This window comes from Hoplias malabaricus, chromosome 17, assembly GCF_029633855.1.
Source record: "Hoplias malabaricus isolate fHopMal1 chromosome 17, fHopMal1.hap1, whole genome shotgun sequence".
Lineage (NCBI taxonomy): Eukaryota > Metazoa > Chordata > Actinopteri > Characiformes > Erythrinidae > Hoplias > Hoplias malabaricus.
In genome coordinates this window covers 21,644,469-21,663,332 of record NC_089816.1, presented here as the reverse complement: position 1 = coordinate 21,663,332, position 18,864 = coordinate 21,644,469, and the positions used below count along the sequence as shown (strand labels likewise).

Below are 18,864 nucleotides of genomic sequence, written 5' to 3'. Positions count from 1 at the left end.
AAGATAATCCAGTAACTGAGGAATGTTCATCTGACCAGAGCTCAAGAGTAGGTCCAGTCAGAGACTGCACCAATGTGTGTGTGTGGGGTGTGTGGGGGGCGGGGGTTTAAGGCCAGAGAATAAAAGCAAGTGAGAAAAACAAGAACAGAAATAAAAACTACACATGATAATAAACAAAAAGGGGTTTCAGACAAAGAGAGAGAGAGAGAGAGAGAGAGAAAAGAAACAAAAGAGAAGTCAGATTTATTTGAAATAAACAAATAACCAATCACCAATCAAACATAATCTTTGTGTTTACACTCACTGTCCATTCTCCACAGTCCACAGGAGCACTTTATAGTTCTACAATTACAGACTGTCCACCTGTGGCTCTGGAAACATTGCTTGCCCTTTTGACCCTGTTCTTCAGTGGTCAGGACCCGCACAGGGCCCCACATTCTCAGCGCTGCAGTGACCCCGACATGTGCTAGTGTGTGTTGTGCTGTACAGTGCTCCTGTACAGTCAGTGGAACTCAGAGAATGGACAGTGAGTGTAGAAACAAGGAGGTGGTGATATTGATATGGATGATTGGTGTAAACACACACATGCTCAGATACACACACCCATATATAATACACATGTTCAGACACACACCTGATACACAATGTCAGTTACACACACTTTCCAAAAGTGGCCTAGGGCTGGACAGTGATTCAATATCAATATATATCTCGATATAAAGTATTTCAATAACAATTATATGATTTTTAAACACATTTCAGTATTTCAGTACACATTATTTACAGCATCTGTCACTGACTGAAGTTCATTACAGGGCGCTGCCATCAGTTTTAAATTTAGTTTAAAAATATTAATATTTACAAAGCCAAGAAGTTGTTGTTGGATGGTGGTGACACATTATTTTCTAATTATGGTTTATTAAAAAAAATATACTGTGATATAAATTTTGCCCATATCAGCTCTAAAGAGGATCACAAAATAAAAATATACGTTTGGCCATGCAAAACAGGGCCCAGAATTGAGGCCATTACCCCACGCCCACAGGCCACAGTATAGACATGCACTATTCTGAGCTAATTTTCCACTAGGGCTAATGCTAACAGATTCATTTCCACAACCCAGTGACATACTGTCGACTTTTAGTTTGTGACCCTCCACCTGAACCTAGCTCACTGCAATCAACCACTAGTACAGTACATGTCTGGTTTAAAGGCAGGAGCAAAACGATGACCACTGATAGTCACAGGCAGTTAACATGGTCCTAACTTCCCCCCCATATGATGTCCCTGCTCATGTGGCAAGTGGGAGTGGTGAGTCCAAGTGCCATCAATCCATGTGGTAAGTGGGCCGGACAAAAATAGGGGATGTGTGCAAGACATGGCCAGAATAATTCTGCTCTCTGTGGCACACTTTCATTGTATCTTCTTCATCAGAGAATAAATGATTTTGGTTTACTACATTTCTGCTTCCCAAACACACACACACACACACACACATATTCACATACACACCTTCTCCTCAATCTCTTTGATCTGCCGCCTTTGGAAATCAATCTTATCTTCCAACTCCCGAATCCGCTGAAAAAAACAACAACATGTAAAGCCTAAACCCATCCCATAATTCCAGTACATTTTCTTTTTTAATAAATTCTAAAGCACTTCAATAGTCTGGAGATAAATTGGAGCTTTACAGATTTTTCCTGTGAATACACAATCTATCTCTGGACCTCAGGGACCTCTTTTTTTTTTCATGCTGGGCCTTTTAAGGTGGAATGGAAAATCAGAATAAGAAGCCATTACAGAGGCTGATTTCCTCACTTGTCAAAATAAAAGCACAATAATCTGGCACGTGCGGGTGGGTGTAGGGAGGGGAAGTTTACAACTCAGGAGGCAGGGGGTATTTTTATTTTTTGAAATTAAAAAATATTCCAAAATTCTGGCATCATTATTATGTATTAAGGTTTAGGGATTCTCCTGTGGCCCAGGTCCATTGAGTTTAAATGTGTTTTAGTGTTGATTTTTTCAGAATGTTGCAGTGTGATAAAACTCTTTTATAGAGTTTTAATGTGTTTCTATTGTTGTGATGTGCTTTGATGCCTTTTAGTGTGCTTTTAGTATTATTTGGTTTGTTTTGTTGTGGGTTTTTGTGTGTATTTTAAGTGGTATTGTTATTTTTAGTGATTTGTCTTTTGTGTTTTGCTTTATTGTTTATAATTGTGGATTTTTTGGTGTATTTCCTTGTGTTTCAGACCTGCTGCGCTGACTGTAGTAGCTCCATTCTTTGTTGCAGAATTAAAGAGTCAGCTTGGCGGCTCTGCCTCAGTATCTGTCTCCGGACCGCCTCCATAGACTCCGCCAGCTCCGCCCTCTGCCTGTCACTCAAACTCTCAGACAGTCGGCTCTCAGGATCCTGCTGCAGGACGGCATACAGCGTGGCCTCCAGCTCCTGCACGCGCTGCACATCACAACTCCATTAATTACTTGACTTTAATTTTGTGTATGTAAATTCTGTGTCATGCTGACTTACCAGGTGGGCGTGGTCTAATGCCTGTTTCCTGTAATCAAGCTCCTCCTCCAGGAAGCCCTTCTGTTTACTGAACAGCTCCTGGTAAGAGTAGAGACAAGCTTTATTAAACACTGCTCTTACAGATAAAGACAAAACAAGATGAGCTCGACTCATCAGAGAACATGTGTGGGTTTTGATAGATTGATTGATTAATTGACTGTCTGACCTTCTCATTCTCCAGGTCAATCATCTTCTGCGTCAGAGCAGCTTCTGTGCTGTCGATCTGCCTCAGCCACTGAGAGACAGACAGAAAAAACACAGACACTTAAAGAAGAACTACACCCTAAGAACTTTTTTTATAGTTCGTCTGAACATGGAAGAGTGGATTTGAGGGCACGGAGAGTACTTTGAAAACACTGATGAAGTATTAGTTATTATTTCTTATGAAAATAAATCACGATGAATTAAAAATTGATTTGAGTTGATGAAGATATTACCTTTCAGAGTGATATTAATGAAGGTGATTAGGATGATGATGATGGAGCGCATGATACAGAACGGTTTGTGAAATATGAAAAATGCATCATTAATTTGTTTTGTAAATAATGATAAATGAGCTTAAGGTGTGTGTGTGTGTGTGTGTGTGTGTGTGTAATACTGCAATTGAGAAGCAGAGGATGCCATTGTCACCTTTTCACAGCGAGACAGAACCGTACAGGCCTGAATCACTGTCACCTGCTCTTCATTCATCAGATTCTGAGAGAGAGAGAGAGAGAGAGAGAGAGAGAGATTAAAGTGTTGTCTGTCTGTGTTTTTTTCTAAAGTGAGGTACAGAACGCTGCTCTCACCCCATTGTCTCCAAGAATGTCCAGTTTCTTCATAAGGTCAGGAATAATAACGTCCTAAAGAATACAACACACAATTTTGGTAGGTACTAATCACCACACACGGGGCACACCCCACAAGACCAGCTTTATTGGAGACACACTGACCAAAACATTATAAACATTACAGTCTGGACCTTGTCCAAGGTGCTCAGCTCCTTCTGCTTATTTCTGCACATTTACCCACAGTACTTCCAACTTTAAGAACTGTTCACTTGCCATTCACTGTCCCACCCTTTAAAACCTCACATCAGTGTGATCAGTTTGTATACGAGTGTGAGTGTGTGTACCTTGATGCCCTCCTGTTGGCAGTGTAGCTGGAGGCTGCTGTTGTTTTCCGAGGCAGAGAACTGCAAATTAAAGGCAGGAGAACGCCGTTCCCTCTCCTATTGGTCAAACACAAAATCTGACTAGAGAGGAATCGCACTCGTTTTGCAGGATTCCAGTGACAGTGGACTGAATGGAACCAGACGTCTTCATCTAATACAGGGGTGCACAACTCCAGTCCTGGAGGGCCGGGATCCAGCAAATTTTGGTGAAACCTCTGCTCACATTCATCTGTTCATTGCCAGGTTTAAGGGGTGTGTTTTAGCAAAGCAATCGACCAACTCTAGTGAATAGCGGCCCTCCAGGACTGGAATTGTGCAGCAATGCTCTAAAAGCTCTTTACAGAGAGTGATTACGGTAAATGGTGGTGGACACACTGCTGATGCCAAGGTTTATTTGAAATCAGTTGAGGCTTGTGGGGAGGAAATAAAATATTTGATTTGTGTTGTAGACACGGAGACACCTGGTTCCTTTCACCATAATCAGAACAAAGTCCACATACATCTCTAGAGTCATGATTCACACCACAACACACATCATCATGTGGTTTACGAGTCAGCAGAAGTTAAATGGTGGAATTTCCTTTTGTATATAGTTTCATTCTTTGGTTATTGGTGTAGTTTAATAGTGATGGCATCAATTTCAGTAGAACGTTCTCAACTAGAGCTCAGACATCTCAGGGTTATAATTCTGAGTCACATTCAGGATTATAATGAGGCATACGAGTCGTAGTCCACCATCATACATTCACTGAGGTCTTTTGGTCATTCTGTAGCAGGGTCATGCCCATATAAGGAGAGCTTGTAATTTCATATATGGGCAAACTTCTGAGGGTTTATTGCTACTGTATGTTAATAACTAAATGCTCATATGACAGGTTTAAAGAAACAATTCAGTTATTTTTTCATTTTCCCTCATGCTTCAGAAACTCCACCTGTCCTTTCGCTGTACAAGGTACACAAATATAAACTAATATTACATGATCCATGAACAAATGTGACTTCTTACCATGTACAATGAAATGAGTCCATCATATTATTCATGCCTCAACATGCACGCCAATAAAAATGATTTCACAAAACACAGAAACTGAAATAAAACACAACCTGAAGGTGCAGGGATGTGTTTCCAAAGGATAACTGAAAAAATACACCTTGCTCTCAAAACACAGAAAACAACATGCAGGAGGAGGAGTCAAAACAGGGGGAGGAGTGCAATTTAAATACGTTTTATTCCAGCTGATCAAAACATCACTGATATATAAAATATACAACAATTACTAACAACACAGACATAATAAAAAATGACACAGGTGAATTCATGAACATAAAACATAGCATGCAGGTGTTTGTGCATGCTGTATGGGGGTTCATGGTGTGTATGCATTTGGGGTCAGCAAGTGGAGGGCGTGGCCACAGGTGGTTGCCATGGGAATGGGGCGGGGTCTCTTACTTCCAGCTCAAGGATGCGGAACTCCAGCAGTTCGTTTTGATCCTGAGCATCTCGCACATCGGAGCGCAAACTCACTTCACACTGCTCCAGTGTCTGGATCTACCACACACACACACACACACACACAGCATAAATAATTAAAGATACAAAGATTAGGACTATATTTGTGTGTGTGTGTGTGAAAATGCTATCATTGTTGGTACCTTTTCTCTCAGCTCCTGATTGACTCTGATGAGGTTCTGCTTCTCCTCCACCCACTTTGAGTCCTGCATCACATACACACACCACTAAGATTACTACACACAAACAAAAACACACATACACACACACACACACACACTGAACAATGTAAATGTTCGAACACATGCACACCAGCAAATTTTGCACATAGCCACACATTAACACTAACACACACACACACACACACAGTAAAAAAAATACAGTGAAGAGAGTTAAATGTAAAGCAGAGGAGCTTTATTAAGAAATGAAAAGAAAAATCCATCACAAAATAAATACAAGAGAAAAACCAATGCCCAAAAGAAACAGAAACAATCAGAGACAAGATGAACAATGAAAGTCATGCATAAACAAAGTGAACCAATCAGAAACATGCAGAACTGGACCACTGTAAAACATGAAGAAGTGAAATGGACCAATTGGAAGCATGCAGAAGTGAAGTGTGCCAATGGGAATTGTGCAGAAATCAAGTGAGCCAATGGAAAAATGGAAAACAAGCAGAAAACAACAAGACACATGCAGTGTACATGCAGCTGACTAATGAAACAAGAAGCCACTCACTAACAGTTTTAAATAAAATGAGGTAAACTGTGTATGTATTACCTAATATTACTAGATAATATAATAAATATCACCTGGATGATCATTAATAAAAATCACATTTTTAGTTCAGGATATAATAATTTTGCCTAATTAACCTTCAGGTACTTACTAAATACTAATATCAATATAATACAGGTATAACATTTCTGTAATGTTGGCATGATAAGGATGTAATAAGGATTGTGTGCATTTTGGACAATTGATCATTACATGACTCTGTGGCAGATTCCTTCCACATAGCGCCAGAACACAAGCAAAGCTGCCAAACAGGCAAGCAGCACAGCCAATGAAATCGGAGCTAGAGGCCTCTTGTCCCCGCCCACTTCCTCCATTACCTGCCCCTTCTCAGCCAGGCTCTTCTCCAAATCAGCAATACGCCCCTGGCACACGCTCAGCTCCGCCTCCAACTGCTCCCGAGTCTGTACACATCCAATCAGAGCACACAGCCAATAACAACACAGAGCTAATCAGAGAATACAACCAACCACAGCACAGCAAATCAGAACACACGCACGCACACACACGCACACACATGCACATCCATTCAGAGCACACAGCCAGTAAAAACACAACTAATCTATGCATGGCCAATAAGAGCATACAGTGAAAAAGAGCACATACCAACTCAGAACTCAACCAATCAGAGCACATCTAAGCAGAGCAAACAGCCATTCGGGGCCCAACCATTCAAAACACAGCCAATCAGGACACAGTCAATAAGAGCAGAGCCAATCAGAACACATAGCCATTCAGAAGCTAATCAGAGCAGAGCTAGTAGAGCATACAGCAGATCAGAGCACAGCCAATCAGAGCAAAGCTAAATTTAAAATTATAATGATATTTTTTGTTGTATTATTCAGTTCTTAATTCTGTAAAGACTTCCTTATTATTATTATTATTATTATTATTATTATTATTAATTATATTGTGGTCTGTCTCAGTGCAACTCTCATATACATCAGATTTATATCTGGATTATTTACCTGGATTTAAGCAAGTGTCAGCAGGAAACTGAAAAAGTCAGCATGATTGCAGGTGCAGTATGGAAACATCGCTTGTGAGAGGTCATGGGATGGGTGCGTATGGTGGGGCTGGGGGTGAGTATGGTAGTGTGTGTGTGTGTGTGTGTGTGTGTGTGTGTGTGTGTGTGTATGTACCCGGGTGTTTCTCTCAGGATCGAGGGGTCCTGTAGTCTCCTGGAGTAAAGCATATGCTCGCTGTAATGCCTGATATTCCCGGGTCAGCTGACGGAAACGAAGCTCTGCCTCCTCACGACAAAACACCTGAGAACAGGTGAGAACATTTCAGTATATCACACACCAAACACATACCTCATTACATCACACACCAATCACCTACATCATTACACCACACACCAAACACCTACATCATTACATCACAAACCAAATCCTACATCATTACATCACACACCAAACACCTACATCAATACATCACACACCAAACACCTACATCATTACATCACACACCAAAGACATACATTATTGCATCACACACCAAACACCTACATCAGTACATTACACACCAAACACCTACATCATTACATCACACACCAAACACATACATCAGTACATCACACACCAAACACCTATATCATTACATTACACACCAAACACCTACATCATTACATCACACACCAAACCCCTACATCATTACATCACACACCAAACACCTACATCATTACAACACACACCAAACCCTGCATCATTACATCACACACCAAACACCTACATCATTACATCACACACCAAAAACCTACATCATTACAACACACAACAAACCCTACATCATTACATCACACACCAAAAACCTACATCATTACATCACACACCAAACACATACATCTTTGCATCACACACCAGACAACTACATCATTACATCACACACCAAACACCTACATCATTACATCACAAACCAAACATATGCATCATTGCATCACACACCAAACACATACATCAGTACATCACACACCAAACACCTATATCATTACATCACACACCAAACACCTACATCATTACATTACACACCAAACACCTACATCATTACATCACACACCAAACCCTACATCATTACATCACACACCAAACACCTACATCATTACATCACACACCAAAAACCTACATCATTACATCACACACCAAACACCTACATCATTACATCACACACCAAAAACCTACATCATTACAACACACACCAAACACCTACATCGATACATCACACACCAAACACCTACATCAGTATATCACACACCAAACAACTACATCATTACACATCACACCAATCACCTACATCATTACATCACACACCAAAAACCTACATCATTACATCACACACCAAACACATGCATCATTACATCACACACCAAACACATACACCATTGCATCACACACCAAACACCTACATCATTACATCACACACCAAACACATACATCACACACCAAACACCTACATCATTACATCACACACCAAACACCTACATCATTACTTCACACACCAAACACCTACATCATTGCATCACACACCAAACACCTACATCACTGCATCACACACAAAACACATACACCACTGCATCACACACCAAACACATATATTATTACATCCCACACCACACACATACATCATTACATCGCACACCAAACACCTACATCATTACATCACACACCAAACACCTACATTATTACATCACACACCTAACACCTATATCATTACATCCCACACCACACACATACATCATTACATCACACACCAATCACCTACAACATTACATCACACACCAAACCCCTATATCATTACATCCCACACCACACACATACATCATTACATCACACACCAATCACCTACATCATTATATCACACACCAAACACCTACATCATTACATCACACACCTAACACATACACCACTGCATCATACACCATCACCTATATCACTGCATCACACACCAAACACCAATATCAATACATCACACACCAAACACCTACATCAATACATCACACACCAAACACCTACATCATTACATCACACATTTCTCATATTTAGCTCCAGTAAACACATACACTACACATCCATCCCAAATTCTGCCTCTTTATATTCAGAGTCGACCTCTATTTACAAACAAACCATATTTACACTCGAAATCCACCAATTTACAATCAAACTCTGCCCAATGCACACACTTAGCTCCGCCCCATTTACACTCCAACCCCACCCTTGTTTTAAAAGAGATTTTTAAATGTCTTACATCATCAAGCTCCTCTTCTGGTGTGGCGGGGGTGTGGTCTGTGTTGTAAGATGTCAGAGATGACGTCTCAGAGTCAATAGACTCCTCATCAAATCCAAAATATGTCTCCACAACATGCCTCTGAGAGAGAGAGAGCGAGAGAGAGCGAGAGAGAGAGAGAGAGAGAGAACTGTCAGTTTTTCTTCACATTCTTCATAAATCAGAGTAAACACAGCTGCAGCTCTGAGACGTCACATTAAAGGGCAGGTTTTGACACACTTAAAAGTAGAGGAGCAGATTAAAGTGCAGATACAGATACGAGAGGAGAGGTGGTGGGCATGTGTCCTGTCCTTTGACCTGTAACCTTTTTACCTGTGTGTATCACAACACCCGTTCACTGACAAACTGGAATATTCTCAGAGATCAAAGAACATTAAACAAACAAAATAAAACCCAACTGAACCAATCAGAGCTCACCATCGTGTTTGTAGGTCATCTCCTGACATCCGGAAAAATACAAACACACCAGAGCACACAGACAGATAAAGGAGGAGAAATACAGGACCAACAGCAGATACTCAGTCATCCTCTCTCACACACAAACACACACACAATGCAAGAAAGATCAGGAATCACAGAGCAACAATCATTCTGATAATCCCCCAAAAATCTGTTAAACTCTGTTTAGAGTCTGATCTCTGAGATGTCTCATCTGCCTGAATTCTCTCTATGAGTTTACAGATCTCTGACTCCTCCTCCATAGCAACAGCCACGGATGCCCAGTCAAACCCCACCCAAAAGTGTGCGGGCACACACACAACACACACAAAAAAGGGAGAGTGAAGGGGGAACGTTTTCTCCCAGTTCTCCAGAGGTTAATTAAACAACTCACTTCTCTTCTTATACTGAAACGCTCCTCAGTGGAAATGGTTGCTAGGTGAGAGAACACCATCAGTGAACACACACACACACACACACACACGCACATGTATATACAGACGTGCATACACACAAACCAAACACATACATGTGGTGATGCTGTAGATACAGAGATGTGTGTGTGTGTGTGTGTGTGTGTCTAGAGTATATAAATGTATCTTTCTTTCTCACCTTGGGCATTCTGATGTTCTTCCTCTTGTTCTTTCTATTTATTATTAGTCGATCTCGCTCCTGAAATCATACACCCATCACATTAAACTACAGTAAACTACAGTGGACTAATCAAACTACATTACAGTGAAACACACCACAGTCCTGGAGCACTGGTCCATTCATCATAAAAGTAGTGTAAACCACAGCTGGTGTTTTAAAATTATGTCAAAAAAGAATAATAAATAAAGGAAAAACAACAAAAATGGAGATATGATGCTTTGTTCCTGCTGTGAGGAGAAGATAAAACAATCAGCTCAGCACTTTGTCTAAGAATGGATTTATAGATGGAGAAGATAAAGATGACAATGATTAAATGATAATTAACTTTTTAAAAAAATCAGAAAAAAATCCCAATCTGAGGAAAGTTACAGACAAAAAACAAAACAAAAAATAACAGGACTGTGTACTCTGTGTCCAGTTTATTTCGTGAGTAAAATGGACACACAGAGGTGTGTTTATATCTGGACACACAGAGGTGTGTTTGTGTGACCTGTCACACCTGAGTGATGATAAAGTTAGAAACACACCTGAGAGAGTTCATCAATGAGGATGCGCTGCTCATTGACCTGGAGCCGCAGAAACTCCACCTCCTGCTGCTCGTGGGCATGGCTTAAATCAGTTAGAGAGCTCCGCCTCTTCAGCAATGCATGCTGGGAGTCAGAGTTCAACTTCTCCTTCTAAAATAAATTCAGCAAAATTATAAGAACATAAGGTGTGTGTGTGTCTAGTGTTTGTGTGTGCGTGTGTGTGTGTGTGTGGAAGATATATAATGCAAAGGTTTAAAGACAGATTGGTCAAATTATAGGAGTTGTTGGTTTGACACTTATATGTATCTCAATATCTCTAATTAGAAGTCCTCAGTCTGTATATTACTGGTTCATTTAAAGGCTTACATTGCCCCCTGGTGGTAAACCTGACCATATAACCGTTCAAATAAATATCAATCATCAGAGCTTGAATTCCAGGAGACTGTGCACTGTCCTTTTTACTGTAAATCAATTACACTAACATGCGTGTGTGTGTGTGTGTTGTTTGTACCAGTTCTGCATTCTCACGGCTGATTGATTTTAGTTTATCTTCCATTCGCTGAAGTGTCTGCAGAATTTCTTCATTCTTTTTACTCAACCGTCTGTTTTTCTCCAATAATGGCTTCATCTCTCCATCCGTCTCTCTCACACGCTTCAGCTGAGAGACAGACAGACAGAGAGAGAGAGAGAGAGAGAGAGAGAGAGAGAGAGAGAGAGAGAAAGAGAGAGAGAGAGAGAGAGAGAGAGAAAGAGAGAGAGAGAGAGAGAGAGAGAGAGAGAGAGAGAGAGAGAGAGAGGAGAATAAAAGAAAAAAAAACAGAGAGAAAAGGGGGGTCTTTACAATGTTTAAACACTAAAACATTTTCCAGTATTTACCTTGGAGCCACCCTGGAGATTAAAGAGTATTTTTGTGTGTGTATGTGTGTGTATATACATACCAGTTCTGTTCTCTCATCTGAGAGCAGTGTATTTCTATCCTCTAATTTCCTGATGATGGACTGGAGCTCCGCAATCTTCAATTGGAATCTTCTAATGTCTCTCTCCTCTGCATCCTTCACCAACAGAAATCAGACAGTTGCACAATCAGACCAGGCTGGATGTGAAGGGTGTATAGAGAGGGTGGAGTGTGAAGTGTGTATAGAGAGAGTGAAGGGTGTATAGAGAGGGTGAAAGGAGTATAGAGAGGGTGGAGGTTTAGAGAAGTTTGAGGTTCGAGGGTTTGTAAAGACGGTGGAATGTGGTGGGTGTGTAGAGAGGGTGAAGGGACCTGGTTGCTGATGCAGTCTGAGTGGTCTCCTGCAGGGGGTGCTGCCTCTCTCTTGGGGCTGCCGTAGAATCGCTCAGACTCCTCTCTCTGGAGAATCAGACGCTGAGTCTGACTCGACTGAACACCCAAGTCTCGCTCCAGAGTCTGGATCACACGCTCTCTACTTCGTAATTCCTCCATCTAACACACACACACACACACACACACACAACGAGTGTTAGTTAGTCATGTACATAAGTGAAATTCCAGACACTGGTGTTGGGTTTAATTTGTGCTGTTCTTTGTGTCTGCTGTGCTGTTCCTTTCTGTTCATCCTCCACACACAGCTAACATGAACTCTGAGTCAAAGGAAAGCTTCTACTGCCCTCTAGTGGTTCACAGAAGAACTGTCTGCACCAGGAGCTAAAGTGCTTCAGTGTTTCTGACTAGTTCCAAGGTTCTCAGGTTGTGTCTCAGGAAGAAAATAAAGTGTGGACTCCAGTTCTAAAGAAGAACATCCTTGAAAATTCACCTTAGGCCCTTTTCCACAGCATGGTACCTACTCAATGTGGCTCAGCTCTACTCTGCTTTTGTCTGCTTTTCCCTCAGGTAAATCTGGAGCTGGTTCTGGAAGTGGGTTGTTGTTTAGTGGCTGTTCTCTCGTGGTTCAGAGCGAGCCGAGTAGGGACTAAACCGTGGCGTGTAAATCTTGCAGAGCGCTGATTGTTCAGAGAGAGTCGTCACTCTACGCCACGCAACGCAGACGTCCAGCACCAACTCTCCATCTGTAAAATCTCCAGCTGCAGCAGAGATCACGTTTGTTTTTATCTGACCCACAATGGCAGCTTGTAAAATTGAAGAGGTTCAAATGCTCTTTGGATCGGTGGCTGATGAAAGAATCCGGCAAGAGCTGGACGCTGCAACAAGGAAGGAACAAACTCCATGCCAATACACCATGAGTAAGCAATGCTTAACAATACCGCCGCTGTGGCTGTGGTTCCCAAAGCCTTTTTAGACATCACTGGCTATATTTTGTGTGGGAGCTGTGCTAGCGGAAAAGCTACCAGGGACCTGGTCCCAAAATCACGTAGAGCGGAGCTGAGCAGAATCAAGTAGGTACCTTGAAGTTTAAAAGCGCCACTTGCAAGAGTGAATTCATGGTGCTGAAGACTTTCGGGTGGTTCTCTTTGGAAAGTCACAAACTTAATGCATACTTATTATTTAGTAGATCAAGAACAGCATCCTGGATTCTGGATCGAGAGCTTGTTGTTTCTCAGCTTTATCCATATCCACTGTCCACCAGTAGGGGTCAGAAAAGGTACAAAGGTGAGAGAGGTCAAAATGGAGTCTGCTTATGAGCAAAGCCCCACCTTTCATTAAAATCAACCAATCAGCTCACAGGAAAGTGTAAAAAGTTAATAACAGAAGGACTCTTGTGCACAGTTCTGTATTCAATAATCAAAATGTGTGTTTAAATGCGTTCAGCCCTCACCAGTCTGCGGACGTCCCTCTCGCTCTCACGTTTGATTCGCTGAATCTCCTCCTGGTGAGCCTGATGGGCTGCTCTGAGATCGGCTGCTTTGGCCTTGTCTGCTTGCAGGGCATTTGCGAGTGCATCCTCTGCATTTTTTCGTGCGGTTTTAGCGTCCTGAAGTTCTTGCACTAGCCTCAGTCTCTCTGCCTCATGGCATTTGCGTGCCTCCTCTCGCGCCTCCTCTCTGAGAGCTGTTCTCATCTCTGCACTTGCACCATCCCTCAGCACCGTCACCAGCGTCTGCAGCCGGTTAATCTCGCTCTCGCGCAGACGGGCATTACGTGCAAGCTCTGCTTCGTGCTGTCTTAACATCACCTCTCGCGCCGCCGCCAGCTCTCGCTGCTTCTCCTCTCGCAACTTCACCCTCAGCTCAGTCATCGCTGCAGAGTGACGGTGCTGATCAGTGTCGCGCAAACCTCGCAACTCCTGAACGCGCTCTCGCAACTTACACACCTACAAACAGAGAGAGAGAGAGAGAGAGAGAGAGAGAGAGAGAGAGAGAGAGAGAGAGAGAGAGAGAGCATATAACATGCTAATATTACTTAAGACTGCTGTAAATTTAAAGGCCTATTTAAGTTTAACCCTTTAAAACATTACATTTGGGAAGATACGTGCCCTTTAAAACAAGTGAGGTTCTGAGAGGATTATGGGAAATCTGGTGTGTTGAAATGTGTGCTCCATCACACACAATCTTGTATAAGTGCATAATGAGGACATTACATAGACTTTCATTTATTTTGTGGAGACTTAACCCAACCTTAAAACATGTTTTCACATTACAATGTAATGATTTACATCATTGGGGTGAGCTTTGTGTTCCCAAGAAGGAAGACATGTCCCCACAATTTGAGTGTGTAAACAGATTATGGTCCCTAAAATGTGATATATACCTGGCACACACATACACAAGGAGCTTTACCACAATCTGGCCTTGAGTTCATCAAAAAAAAGTGAAGGGAATGTGAGCTTTTGTGTTGAATTGCTGCAAGACGTTTGGAGTGTGTGCGTCATGCAGGAATTCTACAAACCTCTGGATTTACCTAAAGAGCTTAACACGACCTGAAATGTGGGAAAGCTGGTGTAATTCAGGAGTAACTCCTTCTTTCTTGCGCTCAGACATTTACAGAAGTTGTGGGCTTGAACCCTGCTTTGGGTCACTGTCTTTAGGGGGGGGTGGTGTGTTCCCCCTGTGTCTGTGCGGGTTTGCTCTGGGTGCTGGGTGGCCACAGCTGTGAATGTGTGTGTGACTGGGCGAGTGTGTGGTGCCCTGTGGGGTTTGTTCCTGCCAAACCAAAGTGTTTATAGAAAATGAATGAATGGACGGATGAATGAATAACGTCAGCAGAAGTTGATGTCACTTGTTTGTTGACACAGTGATGTCACAATGTCAGTCACTGGAAGGTTAAAAAACCACAAAAAGATAAATCAATAAAAAGTCATAAATCCTACATATAAATGAATGTAAATGATCACCTTGCTCCTTTCCTGTTGAAGCTCATTCTGAATCTCGCTCAGTTTGGTTCTCAGCTCCTCATTGGCCGCCTCCAGAGCTTCCTGCTTGCCTCGACTCTTCTTAGGGGGCGGGGCTGAGGTAGGTGTGTTTGCCGACATCTTCTACTCCTTTAGGGCCCTTTACATTCACAGCTAATCACTCACACAGTTCACACAAACATCTCACACTCACACACACCACTCACATGCTTCTCCATCTTCATCATCATCCTCCTCTTCAACATCATCAACCGCAGGAGCTGGGCCATCTACCTGTAAACACACACAGAGGACAGTTCAGCGTGCACACACACACACACACACACACTTCTGACCAGAATGATCCAGAAAGAGAAGAACAGAGTGGTCCACACTTCAGATCCTGTGTTGTGAGATGGTGGATGTACTGAGAAGTTCCTCCTCATTCCACCGCTCTCCCTTTTGGACTGAATCTCAAGACACTTTTACTTTGACACCAGTCGGTATTTAACCAAATTAACAATACTTTAACTGGAGAATTGGTATAAGACACTCCTCTGTGCTGATAGAGATTCTTCACTGAGGCTCTTTTCTGAGCTGGTGGCTCCCTCTAGTGGAGACAAAAACATCCCCTCCAAAATTAATGACAGCCCTTCACAGCATCTCAGTGTAAAACAGCCAAAGTTTTCCTCGCCCAGATGTGTTTTTATCAGTGTGTTTTACACAGCTCAGGAGAACTGCCTTTTACAAAACACCTCACATTTTCGTCCTCTCTTTGGCACTCTCTCAGCCTAATGATGCTGGTGGTTGGTTTAATGTGCTCAGCTTTAAGTCCAGCTCCTGAAATCATAAACAAGCAGGAGAAGCTTGGCTGAATCCACTTACATTCGTCAAACTCCTTCTTTAATAGAGTAACAGCTTGTAACTTACTGTGAAATGAATCTGGAGGGGAACTGATAAAGCAGTAGAGACAGATGTTTTGTTTCTGTGACTGGCGTGAAGTTTAGATTAAAATCAATTTAATCTTAGGGTTATATTTAGACTTTAAGTGCTTTCAGCATTACAGCAGGTACTTAATTATATAATTATTTACACACACACACACACACACACACACACACACACACACATATACATTTGGCTGCAAGATGTAGACACAGTTTTCTGGCATTTTGAAACAGTTACACATTGAGAAGAAATAAACCTAACCACACACACACACACACTTTCCTTTTTCTCTCACATAGAAACACACACATCGTCCTGTAAAAGGCCTGAAAGTTTCAACACTCTGTGAGAGGGTTTACAGAGCGTTAAAACAAAAAGGGAACAAGATTTAACAGAAATCAGATTAACACCAGTTTCTCAATAATATGCCTGCCTCTTTCTCAACACACACAAACACACACACATGCTATTGATAATCAGCGATACTTAGGTTCCCTTCCTCTGTATTTGTTCAGTTGTTTTACAGCAGTTATCACAATCAAGCAGCTGATTTGACTATGCCGACATATGGCTAACATGGCAACACTCTCTAGTTCCTCATTCACACACACACACACACACACACATGTGGAGAGTATAAACACAACTATAATGATGTTGACATGTGACAGTAAACTGTCATTTAAAGAATGAATACGTAAAAGAGAGAAGGAAGTACTTTTCAGTGCCTCGGCTGATACGAGGTTAGTGTCGTGGTGGAGTTCGGAGGGGGACATGAGAAAACACTGAGAAATATAATAATGAATCTCACACACACACACACACACACACACAAGAAATAAACACATACACATACATTTCCAGAACTTGTTTTAATCTGGACACAAATGTCTTATTTTCTCCTGAGACATCAACGAGACACTTCTGAGCGATACCCGTTTCCTCTGACCGCGTCAGGTTCTGTTCTCTAACTATGGTTCTGTGGGTTCTACCTCTGTTTAAAGCCATGTGTTTTGAGAACAGGAGATGTATTGCCACGACTCTGCCATGTGTCTGTTACTGCACATTTTATTACAGAGTTTATTACAGAGTTTATTACACAGTTTATGACGAAGGGGGTTTTCAGTTTTTTTCTATTCAGACACACACTCAGATCAACAGCTGATGTCTGGATTTAGCTGAAGAGTTTGACTAGAGACATCACCAAAACTCCTAAATTGGACTTGGGCCCATGACACACACACACACACACACACACATACACATTTACAGCTTCTGTGAAATAATTTGAAAATGTCCTTCTCTGTTGTGTATAAACCCTCTCTCTCATTCTGCTCTTAGCCTTGGATCAGACCAGTGTTTGGTTCTGGTCTTTTTTGGACCCTGCTGTGTTCATCAGAACACACACAGTAGTAAAAATAATGAAGCACCCACCAACCTGGACATGTGGACAGTGAACAGTTAATATCTTTATTATTCTCATCTTCCACAAGCTTTTATTCCTCCATCCTGCAGCGGACTGGGCCTTCAGAACAGAACCACACCCTCAGGGAGAGAGAGAGAGAGAGAGAGAGAGAGAGAGAGAGAGAGAGAGAGAGATCCATCCTCCTCTACAGCTCGGTCCATCCATCCACCCACGGCCCAAACAGACAGAACCGAACTAGCAGGCGCGCGCGCAAACCGGGCCCGAACCTAGTAACGGACACCGAGGGCATTTACACGGACATGAGCGCGAGCCTTGCATTCACCGTCCGGAGCTTTGACGTTAATGCTCGAGGATGCATGCATACGGGAATTTACACCCATATGCATGCTGCTGTTCTCGCTCGTGCACGCACGCGCATGCACTCACAACATGAAGTAAACCCGTGCGGCAAAGAGGCGACTCGCGCGTGAAACGTGAGGAAGGTTTGGAAGGTCTTACCTGCGGAGTGTTTGCGAGCACGGGGATATTCTCCAGCGGCGCGCGCTCAGCAGATTCTCTCACACTCACACACACACACACACATATACACACACCGGCGCTCGAGCCACTCAGCCCCGCCCACGGCAATGTCGTCACATGACTCACGAGCCTGTGGAGCGACGCGAGACCTGACGAGGCTGAATTGGCTGCTTATTTGAATTCACCGGTCCACCTTAAATGGTGAAGGGGTTGCAGCCTATATTCTAACGCCGAAATTTCCTTTCCATCAATACCACCAGTGGTGTACGGCTTCGGTTTAAGGTGGACTGGAAAAGTCTTAAGACGACGATAATATTTTATTGAGATGGGTGTGTGTCTGTAGATGAATGCACTATATTTTTTCTTATCTGTTTTATTGATGCTGCTGTGATCTTTGATCTGGTAACCATGGAGATCCGCACACTGTTCAGATCTGCTAATAGGCTCAGTGAGAGTATGCTTTACAGATCAGGTGAAACTGATGAGAGCAGATTCATTCACCAGGGTTTTATTCTGAATCAGCCAGGGTGTGTGTGTGTGTGTGTGTGTGTGTGTGTGTGTGTGTGTGTGTGTGTGTGTGTGTGCAAAGATGCTGAGTGCATGGCAGAGCTAGAGTGTAAGACATTACTGTCTAGCAGTTTGAAACCTGAGCTCTGGTCGGTCATGTGTTCATATTACACTGAATTAAACAGAGTGGACAGTGAGTGTGTGTTTTTATTATCGACTTATGTGGAAAACCAGCATCAGAAACACCACCACGACTCTGACCCAGATTCACTCATCCATACCTCTCTCT

The 18,864-nt window shown here is 42.3% G+C and overlaps 1 protein-coding gene across 3 annotated transcripts in view; it reads right to left on the bottom strand.

The window, feature by feature from the left end:
* The window catches only part of jakmip1 (janus kinase and microtubule interacting protein 1), an 18,268-nt gene extending 141 nt beyond the window's left edge, over positions 1-18,127 (bottom strand). The window contains exons 1-21 of one of the 3 annotated variants that reach the window (XM_066648825.1): positions 18,048-18,127; positions 15,179-15,469; positions 13,664-14,158; positions 12,193-12,372; positions 11,864-11,977; positions 11,437-11,583; positions 10,926-11,075; positions 10,357-10,416; positions 9,268-9,387; positions 7,167-7,292; positions 6,345-6,428; positions 5,373-5,435; positions 5,170-5,268; positions 3,681-3,776; positions 3,355-3,408; positions 3,197-3,262; positions 2,733-2,801; positions 2,528-2,605; positions 2,252-2,455; positions 1,513-1,578; positions 1-157 (exon numbers count right to left, since the gene is read on the bottom strand). The exon at positions 1-157 is cut by the window's left edge and continues 141 nt beyond it. In XM_066648825.1, the coding sequence (XP_066504922.1) occupies positions 107-157; positions 1,513-1,578; positions 2,252-2,455; positions 2,528-2,605; positions 2,733-2,801; positions 3,197-3,262; positions 3,355-3,408; positions 3,681-3,776; positions 5,170-5,268; positions 5,373-5,435; positions 6,345-6,428; positions 7,167-7,292; positions 9,268-9,387; positions 10,357-10,416; positions 10,926-11,075; positions 11,437-11,583; positions 11,864-11,977; positions 12,193-12,372; positions 13,664-14,158; positions 15,179-15,316 (2,460 nt within the window). In that variant the 5' untranslated portion in view covers positions 15,317-15,469; positions 18,048-18,127 and the 3' untranslated portion in view covers positions 1-106. Of the gene's footprint in view, positions 158-1,512; positions 1,579-2,251; positions 2,456-2,527; positions 2,606-2,732; positions 2,802-3,196; positions 3,263-3,354; positions 3,409-3,680; positions 3,777-5,169; positions 5,269-5,372; positions 5,436-6,344; positions 6,429-7,166; positions 7,293-9,267; positions 9,388-10,356; positions 10,417-10,925; positions 11,076-11,436; positions 11,584-11,863; positions 11,978-12,192; positions 12,373-13,663; positions 14,159-15,178; positions 15,470-17,561; positions 17,672-18,047 lie in introns of those variants that run through there. The other 2 variants (XM_066648827.1, XM_066648826.1) reach the window with 2 other exon arrangements.
* Between the last annotated feature and the right edge of the window lie 737 nt (positions 18,128-18,864).